At 42.1% G+C, this 14,559-nt stretch overlaps 1 protein-coding gene across 2 annotated transcripts in view; it reads left to right on the top strand.

The window, feature by feature from the left end:
• The window catches only part of LOC147021705 (oxysterol-binding protein-related protein 6-like), a 214,582-nt gene that overhangs the window by 67,771 nt on the left and 132,252 nt on the right, over window positions 1-14,559 (top strand). For both annotated transcript variants that reach the window (XM_085891970.1, XM_085891969.1), the window contains one exon: window positions 12,836-12,944. In XM_085891970.1, coding sequence (XP_085748096.1) covers window positions 12,836-12,944 — 109 coding nt within the window. The remainder of the gene's footprint in view (window positions 1-12,835; window positions 12,945-14,559) is intronic.

Raw genomic sequence — 14,559 nt, forward strand, 5'->3', positions numbered from 1 at the left:
ATTGGCAGAACTATGTTGTGAAGTTTTAAATCTGCTCCAAGACAGGTCGAGACTTGTATCCGATTCAATCTCTTTGTTCCACTCAAAGAACATGTGTGTGGCATTAAGTTTCTGAATGATGAAGCTATCAAAGCAGATGTCCTGAAATGGCATTGTACCCACCCTAAAGATTTTGAGGTAGATGGCATCAAGGGTCTATCACATTTATGGGGCAAGTGTGTCGCTGTATAGCATATTATCAGGGGAATTAATTGAAAAATGGATGAAGTTTAATCAACAACGCCATCCTTTAATAAAGTTATTGAATAAAAAGTATATATCAGCCTTTAGTTACATTAATATATGCTGTTACACTGTGTACCAGATTGAAAACTGTCTCAGCAGTTTGTTGGTTTCGAGAGCCTCAAATTATACCAATGTAAATTAATACTTCAGGAAAGTGGTTTTGTCCCCATATCAATTTTTATTCCCTCGCTGAAGTACACGGCATTGCCCAGGGAGAGTCAATGAAATACCCTAATAATTAAATTTGGGTTGTTGACAAATCACGACAACCTCAACATACGATCTTCATAAAACATATTACTCGATCGCTCCCGGGGTAAACCCAGGCAGTTTGTAAGCAACATACTCACTCAAGGCCTGAACTCACTCGAGGCCGAGGTGTTGTGATAAACCTGTGTAAAGCAATCTTTTTAGCAGCGTCTCCTGCTTATAGAGAGCTCGGCGTTGTTGTTGTTCTTCTTCTTGTTGTTCTTCTTCTTCTTGTTCTTATTCTTGTGAAGACAAAACCCTCACCTCTAGGACTCGGCTCTTGTATATACAAGATCCGGATCTCCTTAAATACTAAGCACATGTACACATCCTCGCATTGGTGGTGCCTTTTGAGAGCATCTATCATGAACTTTTAAATATATTCGGACATTTGCTTTAAAGTTTCGAAAAGTTCACGTTACTATTTAAAGATTATTCCATTTATCGTATTGTAATTTTGTAAATACACTATTTATTTCGTAAATATACTATATATCGTAAATACATTATGACGGGTCTCGCTTTTGGCTTAATCAAGGCACGTGACGAAATATCGGAAGTTGTTGTTTTTTTTTTAGTTTGTTTTTTTTTTTCCCGACAAAACCTTTAGGACGCTGCTCTTGGACACATTTGTACTTGTTTAATAACAGACGCACATGTTAACATTTTCGGAATTAAATTTGTGTTTCTGACAACAAATCGTGACGACCTCAATGTACGATCTTCACAATACATATAAATTGATTGCTCCTGGGAAAAAAGGCAGGCAGTGTATAAGCACATGTCCTGACCGAGGCCTGAAGGCCAATTATCTGGTTTTATCTGGGTCAATTTTTTTATGCAAACAGAGCCATCGACTTTTCTCTGGATGAAAGAGGAGACCATGCAAAGTTTGGTCGCACTGGTTCCTGCAGGGTCCGAATGCATAAACGAACTAACAAACAAAAAGAACCAATGTCACCCCCAGGGTGACCAGTATCTTGCCAAAATGTGAACGTGAGTGACTTATTTAAGGTCGCACTGAGGTGAACAGAACTGCTATCCACTAGGAGCGACTCCTCGAGGAATATCTGCCCACGAGAGATTCCGATGATAATCGTTTTACAGTGACCATGAACAATACGTGTTTGCCTCATAACGTTACCCAATGAAGTCATAATGGCTAAAGCTTGACATATCTATAAAACACTCATCGAGGACTTCAATTTGAGGTACTACAGGATATGGTTCCTAAAACTTGAAAATTTGACTTTGGGGTCAAATATGTTCGACCTCAGGCGCTAACGCTGAAGGTCAAGGTCGATGACAAACAAACACTAATAAACTGAGCGCTAAGCCATTAACTACATTCCCACAAAGTTTGGAGATGATTCGATGAAAATTACTCAAAAAGAAGGGTTTCATCGAACTCCATAATTGACTTCAAAGTGATCTTGACATTTGACCTTGACTTTGACCATTAAGTGCACTGAAAAGTATTCCAAAAAGACAACCATATATGAACCCACAAGAGTTTCCAATGAGAACTTTGCTATACAGAGTGACCTAAACAAGAGTTTCTGATGTGAACTAAATCAATGCAAAATACATGAAAAATGCAGTTTTTCGTCATAACATCGTCAAATGATGTCGCATCGTCAAAATAGTTGTATGTTTAGAAAGCCCTCATTAACGGCTTTAATTTGCGTTACTACTCGATATGGTAACTGAAACTTGAAAATTTGACCTTTGGGTTAAAAAAGAATGACATTTCGGTTGACCTTGAAGGTCAAGGCCGATTAACATCAAAAATTAATCAGCTGAGCGCCATACCACACCCTATATATCCACCAAGGTTAGAGATCCTTCGATCAACGTTACTCAAAAAATAAGGGTTTCGTCAACCTTGATGCTTGACCTTTTTGTGACCTTGACATTTATATTTTCGTACGGTTAATGGTATCTCTCCAGTACCGTTGTACATGAAATATCAAGAGATTTTGATGAGAACTGAGGAAATAAAATTTTCATGAAAAATCCGTTTTTTTCGTCATGACGTCATCAAATGACGTCATAGCGTCAAACTTTTGACAGATCTGGAAAGCACTTATCAAGCGCTTTCATATGAGGTATTACTCGATATGGTATCTAAGATTTCAAAATTTGACCTTGGAGTCAAAAACTTTCGATCTCCAGCGCTAACCATGAAGGTCAAGGCCGATCGCCACCAAAAATTAATCAGCTGAGCGCCAGACCATAAACTATATTCCCATTAAGTTTTAAGATGATCCAATCAAAATTACTCAAAAAATAAGGGTTTCGTCGACTCCCCTGATTTGCGACAAAGTGACCTTGACCTTCAAAATTTTATGCGCTGAAAGGGACCTCTATAGGACTCTGATATGCGAAGTTACAAAAATTTCCAATGATAACTGTGCTCTGCAGAGTGATCGATACGTGATTACAGACAAACAAAACAAAAAATAAAAATAAATAAAAAAAACATACAAGCTGACGAACATATCTTGCAAAAACTTTGTTTTGGCAAGATAATAAGCAAACTTTCTTCTTTATATATTGCATAACAGAGTACCCACCCTCAATCTGGGTGAGTTGAGTTGGCGCAGTGTGTGTTTTGTAAGAAAACTATAGATGTTTGTGTGTTTTGTGCTTAAAAGGTTCTAGATGGTCTTAAAGGGTACATTTCAAGAGTAGTGTCGAAGGAGCCAAAAGCGTCTAATCTCTCAAACCTGTAAAAAGGTCCAAGTGGTCTGAAGTTCTAAATGGTCGAGGGTCCAAGCTATCTAATATGCCTGAAGGGTGTAAGGTGTCAAAACGGCATGAAGGTCTAAAGCGACTTAAGGGGTGTAAAGGTCTAAAGGTTCTCGGGGTCTAAACAGTATAAAAGGTCCAAAGGGTGAAGGGATTGAAAGGTTTCTCAAGCATTGAAAGGGTCTTAAAAGGGGTCTTTATGGGTCTTAGGGGTATAAAGGGCCTTCCATGGTCTGAGGGGTTTTAAGGGTCTTCAAGGTCTTAAATGGTCTTAAGAGTCTTGGTGGTCTTAAGGGGTCTTGGGTGTCTTAAAGGGTCTTACAGGTCTTTGGAGTCTTCAGTGTCGAAGGGGTCTTCAGGGTCTTAGGGGTATTCTGGGGCTTTCGGATTTGGGGGTCTTAAAGGTCTTCAAAGGTCTGAGGTCTCACCAGTCTAAACAGTCTTAAGGGTCTTCAAAGTTCTAAGGGGTCTTGACAGTTGAAAAGGTCGCAAGGTTTAAAAGGTACATTCCAATGGTATGTCATTAATTGACGTACATGAAGTAAGGGTACAACTGACATTCAAACAGTATGTAATTAATGGACATATAGTCATACGGCTTCATGGATGGCTTAACGGACGAATGGCGTCTTAAGGGTCTTCGGAATCTTCAGGTCTTATCCAGACATCGTCAGACATATTTCAATGTCTTAAAGGGTCTTAAGGGTCTAAGGTGTATTAGGGGTTTTAGGGGTCTTCAAGGTCTTAGGGCATCTTCAGGGTCTTAAAGGTCTGAAGGGTATTGGGGTATTGAGGGTCTTTGGGGTCTTGAAGGGTCTTTAGGGTCTTCAGAGTCTTCAAAAGTCTTAAGGGTTTTTGATGTTTTAGGAGTCTTCGGGGTCTTTAAAGACTGAGGTGGTGGATGAAAATATCCTGAGGATAATCCCTGGTTGGACTTGGTCTGTGTACCAAATGTGGTGGTTGGTGGCCCAGTGGTCTTTGCAAAAGATGCGAACATACAAACAGATAGTCAGACAGATGACAAATTTTATTTATCAGACAAATTGGACTGTGTTGGTGCACTGTCGAACATTAATCATTGTGGGATATTCAAAATTGATTGCTAAATATTGAACATAAAATCTAAAAAGAGGAATCGGACTAAATATGCAATTTGGTGTCAGCCTGTCTGTCTGTCTATCTGACCATGATACATCCGCTCGTTACTTGTCAAATCTCAACCAAACTTGCCAAGGGGACTAAAGGCCACATGACAGAAGTAAAGGGGGGCCTTAACTCGCCCCCCTCCTCCCCAAAGGGGATTTCCGACTTGGACGAACTCGTGCTTCATTTGTTCTGGGGCATAAATAGCTCAGCATGGCGTTTCATGGGGCACACCCACCAGAAGTAAAAATCTATATATAACGGAGCAAGTATATGTGATGATGTATCTATGTATGAATTTATATCCGCTCTTCACCCATTGATTGGACAGCTGACCTGACGTCACCCACAATTGCAACCTGAAATACCTAACCTGAAGTGCCCAGAGGACCCAAAAAGAACCAAAAGACCAGGAAGACACAAAAGACCTAAAAGACCCAAAACGCCCAAAGATCTAAAAGACCCTGAAGACCAAAAAAGACCTTGAAGGGTGCAAAGGGTGAAAATGGCATACAAACGGCATACAAAAGACCCCAAGGACCTAAAAACCACAAGGACTCAAAATACCGAGAGGACCCAAAAGACCCGATGGACCCAAAAGAAACAACGGGACTATCAAGGACCCATGGAAGTTCTGCATAATGTAAAATATGACTTCAGGTCCCTCCCCATTTCTTCCTGTTCTAAATAATGTTGCACAAATATACACAGGGAACTTTTGTGCATGAGAAGGCCATTCAGCCTATCATGCCTGCGTTGTTCCTGGTCCGATTTCTTAAGAACAATGTTAAAAGTAGATATAGATGTAAAGTTAAATTCACAATCACTTCCCACTTTCTTCCCTTATCCTTACTATAATTCACGGACCAGTGTTTGTGTGCTTGTTTGTTTGCCGTGCTCCTCCTACAGTTGTGTGCCGATTCCATCCAGACTTGCTGCATAGGATCAGCATGACCCCAATTAGTGTTTCGGGGTGTTTTTATCTTTGCCGATGGTCTTGGGGGGGGGGGAGGGGGAGGGATCCAAATTCTCAATGTAAATGTGTATTGTGAAGTGCCCCCTCCATGCGGGGGAGGGTATTGCAAGTCTCCACCATTTGCAGTTCAGAATTCCTGTCTCCACGTTTTCCAGCACAGTGAGGTGTTTTTGAATTACAAGCAGTATGTATGTTTTTGCTTCATGCACATAACTTCATGTTTCTTTTGCCTACATAGACCTGTCAGTTGCCGATGTACACTGTCCAAATATAGGTATGCGTCAGAACGTGTGGCATGCTTACAACAAGATGGCCCATAGGGCGGGTACTCTGCTGGTTATTGTAACCACACACTATTGTTTCAATTCTTTCCAATGTATGATTACCTTTTCAAACAGTCTCTACTGTGGTTTAATACGAAAATGAAATAAATTTAGAAGAAATCCGGTCATTGAGGCATTTTATGTTTATCGCTTTCCCTGCAGACCTGAGCTGCACTTTGAAAGGATATGTAATGGATCTGAGCCGTCTCAAATTGATTGTTTGCAACAACTCATATATTGGAGCCTCATATGTCATTTCTCACAGCCATGGCTGCAAGTGTGACATGAGATATTGCCCCTGACACTATGAGGACCCAATTGTCACCTTTAGTCGATGCATAACCCCATTCGTGACACAAACAAGTCACTAAGGTGTCCAGCCTGGGTTTGAATGTCGACCCAGCTATAAACTGTCATCCTGGTGTTTCACAGGCATGGTGATTCATCAATGTGTGCCATCCCATGGGTGGACATTAAACTGGGCATCGCATCTGCCAGTGTAAGTTGGTGGACGTTAAACATCTATGTCTTTCACAAAGAGTAGGCGAGCTATCGTCGGCACCCTGAACAAATTCTTGCTCTAACCTTAGTCAAACGGGAAGCCTGGTCAGCTGGTTCATGAAAGACTTAGGCCAAGCTTCTCCCAGCCAACCCGACAAGAACATGAGAATAATTTTGGCCATTAGAGAAGAAGTATATTAACCCACTGTCATCCGCATAATATGCACAGACACATGACCCCCCTGACTGCTCCCAAAGGAAGCGAATATTTTTCGTTTATTAAATACTAGCAAATACCACCTGTCACTTTTTGACAGATATACAAAGGGGGGGGAGAAAAAGAGGGGGGAAGAGAGAGGGAGAGACAGAGAGAGTGGGGGGATGTGGGAGAGAGAGGGGGAGAGTGAAGTGGTGGAGGGGAAAAGAGAGAGGAGGGGTGGGGAGAGTGAAGTGGTGGAGGGGAAAAGAGAGAGGAGGGGTGGGGAAAGGGAAGACTGTGAGGTGACAGGAAGGGAAGGAAGACTTGCGGTGGAGCGTTAATTACAATTCATACCATCTCATCAAAATGATTCTGCATAGAATACCAGTGAAGATGGCAACAAAATAATGTCTGAAATCTATTTTATACCGGTCATACTATAGAGACCACCCAGAGACAAACACTGCCCGGATACGTCCAGAGACAAATCCCTCTAGATGCATTCGGAGCCAAGCCGTCAGGACACAAACACTGCTCAGACACAATAAAATGAATTCGTTCAAATATGACTTTATCCACAAAAGAGTTGTTGCTTAATGTCGAACAACCCTGGAAACATCACAAAGTATTTTAACCCGTGACATAAACATTGCAGACAATCCACCATGTTTCCTGCTCATCTGTGCACGTGTCACGTGGTACGTTATTCGCGGTCCACGCGAACATTATAACTTTTTTAATGTCCGTTTTTCACCAAATTTGCTTTGATTCTCTGTTGAGCACCTCATGAATCCTCTGAAAATATTGACGCAGTTCTGGTAAATGCTATGGATGAGCAGTCACTCTGGGGGACAGGGCATGAGGTCGAGCAGTGAATGCATTAAATCATATCGTTCAATGAAGCCTGATAATTTTGGCACGTTCCTAAATTTTTGTTCACTCAATATAATTCGCCAAACAGTAGAAAAAGATAAGTTACTGCTTTGGAAATTTCACATTTTCTTGTGTATATATGGAGAAGGAGGGAACATAGCCTTGCATGCTTTAAAGTAAATAGGTATATCTGCTTAATTATAAGACTAGCTATTTCTTTAAATTGTCAGATTTCAATCCAGATTTCAACACTTATTTAGTCCGGACGATATCCGATCCTCAAAACCGAAATAATATTTTGATGATCTACTTTAATTTGTCCATGAGAGTAGATCGTGGAAAATCGGATCATATGATGCATGAGATCGCTCCAAACTTCTAATTTGAAAACTATAGCACTTACAAAAGCGATGTATACAGTGATTCGTAGCAATGATGAACAGTAATTTGATAATATGAGTGAGGAAATTGAAAAAAAAAAACTTTATCGTGAAGAAATCGTTGCAGCCTGATCCAAGTCAAGGCAAGGTTGAGCAGGCCAAAAAACATGGTGGCTTCAAACCCCAACAAGGTTACCTCGGATACGCCTTGAGACCCCAAAGAGCGTGGTGGCCGAGGATGCACCTGATGAAGGATATTATTAAATAAGGCCGTTTATTATCTTCAAAAGGGGTGTTTTAATTAACCCAATCACTCAATTTTCGCTCATGCACTTCCTTAGAGTTCCCTTGGTATGCATGCAAAGTTTCAGGCTGATAGGTTTCATGGTTTTGGAGTTATACAGAAGACACACACACACTGTCACATGCACATTGCCTTTTATTTGTATAGACAATAAAATAAAATAAATAAATAATGTTTATCATGCCAAGGTGTATTCATTATTAGAAACCACAGCCTGCCTGCTGGTGTTGGTTGAAGTAATTTGTATTGTGAGCATACAACAAGCTCATAAGTACTTTTTAAGTGGGTGACTTGATAATTGACGTGGTTGTGTAATGTAATTTAAGCAATAGCAATTAAAATACAGCTGATTTAACCACGATCAATCAACCTGTGTCGAACACACTTATGTGGTATGAATGCAATAGTATGCAATGGTTTTGAACCTGATGACTTTTATTTTAATTTACACCTGTGAATTGGAATAAGTCATCGGGCATTTAAAATAACTGCTTATTATTTTACTCCTTTATTAGCAATGAATTCTGTTTGAAAGGGGTTTAAAAAACAATAAATAATTGACTGATGTGGCTTCCAAATTACTGCATAATGTGAATATGTTTACACCTTAATATAAGTGATTTCTTTTTGAAAGGATTGGCCTGTTCGGGTTCCCATATGAACCTCTGGCTCTTGATATGTGTAATCCAGGTTAAAACCTCATCGAACCATAAGTGTTTGTCCGTCATCTACTGATATCCTTGTAATCCTAGTGAAGTACACTGATGTGTATTAGTGCATTTTCCCGACATGAGAGTTCCACACAAACTCCTTCACTAGCCTTAGATCACTGTAAAAAAAAAAAAAGAATGCAATGAAAGGGATTTTGTTTATATTTTGTCTGGTTCTGCTTCCATAGTGGCTTTTTGAACACACACACACACACACACACACACACACACACACACACACACACACACACATACACACACACATACACACACACATACACACACACATACACACACACATACACACACACATACACACACACATACACACACACATACACATACACATACACATACACATACACATACACATACACATACACATACACACACAAGCATTTAAAGGCCATTTTCCCCGCTAAAGCAGGGGTTAGCCTTGCGGGCCCCATGACAATCTTCTCCACTTTACCCTGTTTTCTGCATCTCCCCTTCTTAATCCCCTTGCCCACATTTCCTCTTCCACCACATTTAGCCAAGTTTTTCTTGGTCTTCCCCGTCCTCTACTTCCGACTACACTCATTTCCAACACTCCTCTCACCCAGTCACTTTCATCCTTCCTCAACACATGACCCAACCATCTCAACCTGTTTCTCTTCACAACCTCCATCACAGACTCTATTCCCATCATCTTCCGCAAGTCTTCATTTGTCTTCCTCTCTCTCAACGATACTCCACACATCCACCGAACCATTCGCATTTCCACCCTTTCCAGCCTTTGTTGCTGCTCCATGTTCAGTACCCATGTCTCACTCCCATAAATCATCGTACTCCTCACACATGTAGCATACACCTTTCCCTTCAGCTTCAACGACACTCCCCTCTTTGTCAGCACGCCACTCAGTTCCCGAAACTTCTTCCATGCACATCTCACTCCAGCAACCGTCGAAGAGTCTGATCCACCTTCTCCATTCAGCATGTCTCTGAGATAGCAAAATGTTTTCACCCCTTCCAGCTTCACACCATCTCCAAGATCCAACTCAACAATTCCTTCATCTGCTGCTCCCTCGATGCACACCTTACACTTGAATGTAGCTGCCACACTGGTTAATGACCCCCTCACCCCACTACATTTTCGATGAACCCATTCAGCACACATTGTACACTGAATGGAGTTCACTCCGACACCCTTCCTGCACACAGCACATGGCCACTTCCCAGTCCTTTCCACCTCACCACATGCTTTACCACTTGCCATCACCTTCGTCTTTCCGATATTCACCTTCAAACCTTTTGCCTCCATACATTCCTTCCACTTGTTCATCTTCTCCTTCAGTCCATCCATACTCTCTGCAATCAACACCAGATCATCTGCATACAGCAGCTCCCACGGTAAACCCTCCTTTACCCTCCGAGCCAGCACCTCCATCACAACTACAAATAGAAGTGGACTTGGTACCGACCCCTGGTGCACTCCTACCCTCACCTCAAACTCACCACTGTTCCCATCCTTCGTCCTTACAGCTGTGCGTGCTCTCTCGTACATGGCCATCACTACTCTGATCAACCATTCCTCCACTCCTAACTTCCTCAATGCCCATGCCATTACTTCGTGTGGGACCCTATCAAATGCTTTCTCCAGATCAACAAACCCAAAAAACAACTTCTTCCTCTTCTCCATGTACTTCTCCTGCAACTGCCTTACAATAAAAATTGCATCTGTCGTTCCTCTTCCTGGCATAAATCCAAACTGCATTTCATCAATCTTTACCTTCTTCCTTATCCTCTTCTCCAACACCCTTTCCAATACCTTCATTCCATGCTCCAATAACTTTATTGCTCTATAGGAGCCACAGTCCAGAGGGTCACCTTTCCCCTTGTACAGAGGGACGAGGGTACTCAGTTCCCAATCCACTGGAATGCGGCCTTCTTTCACCACCAGATTACAGATCTCTGTCATTCTCTTCACACCCCAACTTCCCGCTGCCTTCAACATATCTCCCACAACTCCCGTCGGCCCTCCTGCTTTTCTACTCTTCATTGCTCTTATAGCTTCCTCAACTTCCTTCTCAGTTATCTTCTCTGCTGGTCCTAAAACTGGGTTACTCTCGATGTTTCTATCCCATTCATTTTCTACATTCAACAGCCTTTCCATATATCTCTTCCATCTTCCTTTAATTCCATCTGAATCCACAACAATTTGTCCCACTTCATCCTTCAAACAACTCACCCCCGTCACATCAAATCTCTCTCTCTCTCGCTATCTGCTTTGCAATCCTGAATACCGCTCTCTTACCCTCCTCTGAATCCAAGCGTTCTCCAAACATTTTCCTATGGGCCTCCTGCGCCTTTGCAACCTCTTTCTTTGCAGCCTTCTTGGCTTCCTTATAACTTTCATGTGCAGCCTCTTCTTCCACCATATCCTTTGCCTTTTGCCATTCCTTGAACTTCTTCCTCTTCTCTTCAATCGTCTTTCCAACTTCATCATCCCACCACCATGTTTCCGAGTGCCTCGGTGGTCCTTTTGTCCATCCACATACCTCACCAACGGCTCCCAATAGACTATCTTTCATTGACATCCAACCACTTTCAAGCTCAACCACATCATCTTCAACCATACTCAGCCTCTCTCTTAATGCTTCCTTCACTGTCGCCTCTTTCAACCTCCACACCTTCATCCTCGGTTGGTACTTCACCCGCCGAATTCTCCACGCACCTTTCACCCTTATATCGCAGACAACCAGGTGGTGCTGTGAAACAGTCTCCTCCCCAGGGATCACCTTTGTGTCTCGGAGGTTTCCCCTATCTCGCTGACGCACCATCAGGTAGTCAATGGTTGTCATCGACCCACCTAACGTGTATGTAATAAGCTTATTATTCGCTTTCTGGAATTGAGTATTACAGAGCAACAAATCAGCTCCATCAGCAAACTCCAAGATCCTTTCACCTTCTCCATTTCTCACACCATATCCATAACCCCCATGGACTCCCTCAAAACCGTCTGGACTCCTTCCCACATGTCCATTCAAGTCTCCTCCAACCACAACAACTTCCTCATCTTTCACATTTTCCATCAACTTCTCCATCGCACACCAGAACATGTTCTTCTCTTCATCGCTTCGACCGACCTGCGGGGCATATCCCGAGATGACGTTCACCAAGAGATTTCCGATCACAATTCTCACCATCATCAACCTTTCACTCACTCTAGTCACACTCACTACACTGTCTACAAACTCCTCAGAAAACATGACACCAACACCATGCATGCCTTCCGGGCACCCTTGCCACATAAACTTGTACTTTTGCCCCTGCCTTCCCTTCACCATTCTCACACCACTTCCCTTCCACCGTGTCTCCTGCACACAACATATGTCCACTCTTCTTCTGACCAATGTTTCAACCACTTCTCCAGATCTCCCTGTCATTGTCCCTACATTCCATGTACCAAACCTCAGAAACCCATCTCCACGTGGGGCATCAGACGTTTGGTCATCATAAATGGAAAAATTTCCTCCCTTGCTTCGATCGGGTTTCCCACCTTGAGTTTTAACGAGAGGGGGTGAGGACCCCCACGGGGTACTTCGGGCTGTACCCTGCCCATCAGTTGTACTCATCATGGTTTCCTTTTGAGGCGATGTTTTTTATGGCCGGATGCCCTTCCTGACGCCAACCCTTTTAGTCGCCTTTTACGACACGCAGGGATACGGTGTACCTATTCTGACCGGGGTACACACCGGGTAATATATATAATATTTTTTTGAATATAAACAAAAATAATTTCTTGAACTAGATCGTATACAACAGAATGAGAAATTCATTGTTGCCATTCTGTATGAATCGGTTATTTGGCTGCAGTTAATGGGTAAGAGCGCTTTTCTCCCGATTACCAACAGAACTGATGATTTTGCATCTGGTCTGTTAATGAGATTGTAAACGAGTGGTACAATGTTGCTTTTCTTAAAGTGAATGCCTTACTTATGGTAACCATCACTCTCAACGATCTTATACCACACAATGTCAGCAAATCTTATCCCAGGGATTTTGTGTACTCGGTGAAGGTGTCCCCCGTTTATTTGTGCAGTATGTCAATGTTTAAAATGATTTGTACAAGTTTTGATGATTTTGCTGTTCTTCTTCACAGCGTCGACCTAGCACCTTGGTCCACCAACCATCGGTTGCAGCTTTCGAGAGTCACAGCAGAGTGGCTGCATGGCTTCTGGATTCGCATAACATGGACAAATGTGCAAAAGGTTTGTCAAAGGGATGTGTGGGGTGAGAGCTTGTGCATGTAATGCATTACAGTATTGCTTTTTTTTATAACCATAGCTGATGCATGATCTGCTCTAAATCCTGAAGTGTGATCATAATTTAATGCAAATTGGGCATCTGGTTCAGGGTTTTTTGCAAGTGCATGGTGAAATCTAAGCTGCTCGTTTCCACCTCACTAAAGCAGAGTTTTCAGAACCTGATTCGTGGTGCTTTTCCCTGCACACAGGAAGCCAGAAGTGGGGCTAATCAATTGGTTCATGTCCGTCCATCTGTCGTCCTGATCAGTTTATGATCAAGGAATAATTATTTAAATCGAATGTTATATTTTGAACATGAATCGGAAGACAAGTCTGCTGTTTAGCAGTACTTTGGCTGTGAATTCATCCTGATCACGCATGCGCAGAAAGGAGTGAGAAGATATTTTGACTCTGTCTGCCTGCCTGGCAATCAAACAGAATTGAAAATCATTATAAACAGGAAACTTCCTGTTTTTAAGGACGTTATAAAGAACACAAACAACAGGCAAAAATAACCTATGTAACATGTTAGATGGGTTGATGTACGAGTAATAGACACTGGGTAAACTTCTTTTTCTGTATACCAACATATAAGACCCATTGCTTCACTGACAGGAATACAAATTTTTGCTGCAATGGCTAATCGATGGGGCAAGAACAAAAAAGGATTCCTGGGAGATTCTGCCTGCCATGTGGGGACAACCAGCATCACAAGTTTGCGTTTGCAGTTTCGCCACATGTGCCGATGTACCCATACACAAATCGTCGTTTTTTTCTTCTTTTCTTTTTTCTACATCACAAACTTTCCTGGTAGTTCCCTGAATCCACAGTCATTGATTACATTGAAATCCATGAATCCGTTCTCAAGTTATAGCATGACAAAGAGACAGACAGACGCAGCTCCTTTTGTAATATAAATGATACAATAAAACAGAATGAAAAGATAAATTTAACCTGTTCTATTTATTCACCTGGGTGGACAATGCCAGAGAGACACCCTCATGGGATGAAGCTGTTTTGCAAGGAGCCACCTCTGTTGAGTCCATGTGTGAGACACTCGCGGCAGTGACAAAGATGAGATCCATCCATTGGGACCATACTCTGTACAGAGCATTGGTGCTGCCGAAGCAGTCTCCTGGGCTATTGGGTACAACCCTGGATGGGTCACCACTCTGACACAGGATACGTGAATGGCTCAATCATCCCAGCAAGCTGGTACTCATTTTGCCGACCTCAGAAGGATGACGGGCTGAGTCAACCCCACCTGGTATTAATTCAACAGCCAAGCGGGATTTGAACTTAGGACCCTAGGATCCAAAGCCCACCACCCTAACCGTTAAGCCAACACCAGGCATAAAGATGAGATGCCATGAACAAAACAGGCCCACTTTTATTCATTTTTTTTTCTTTGCCATACACTACTTTCCAATGTGAAAACTTCTCTCCTTTATATATAGATATTCTTGTGGCATAACCTTCTTCCATGCAATGTTTCTCACCAACGTCATACTCGTCATCGAATGACAGCCAAAATAGATAAAGTATAGAAGTAAATTTTGTCAACAGAATTTTCAAATTT

Source organism: Eptatretus burgeri, chromosome 8 (assembly GCF_056783735.1).
Source record: "Eptatretus burgeri isolate ZD-2024b chromosome 8, Ebu_testis_v1, whole genome shotgun sequence".
NCBI classification, from domain to species: Eukaryota; Metazoa; Chordata; class Myxini; order Myxiniformes; family Myxinidae; genus Eptatretus; species Eptatretus burgeri.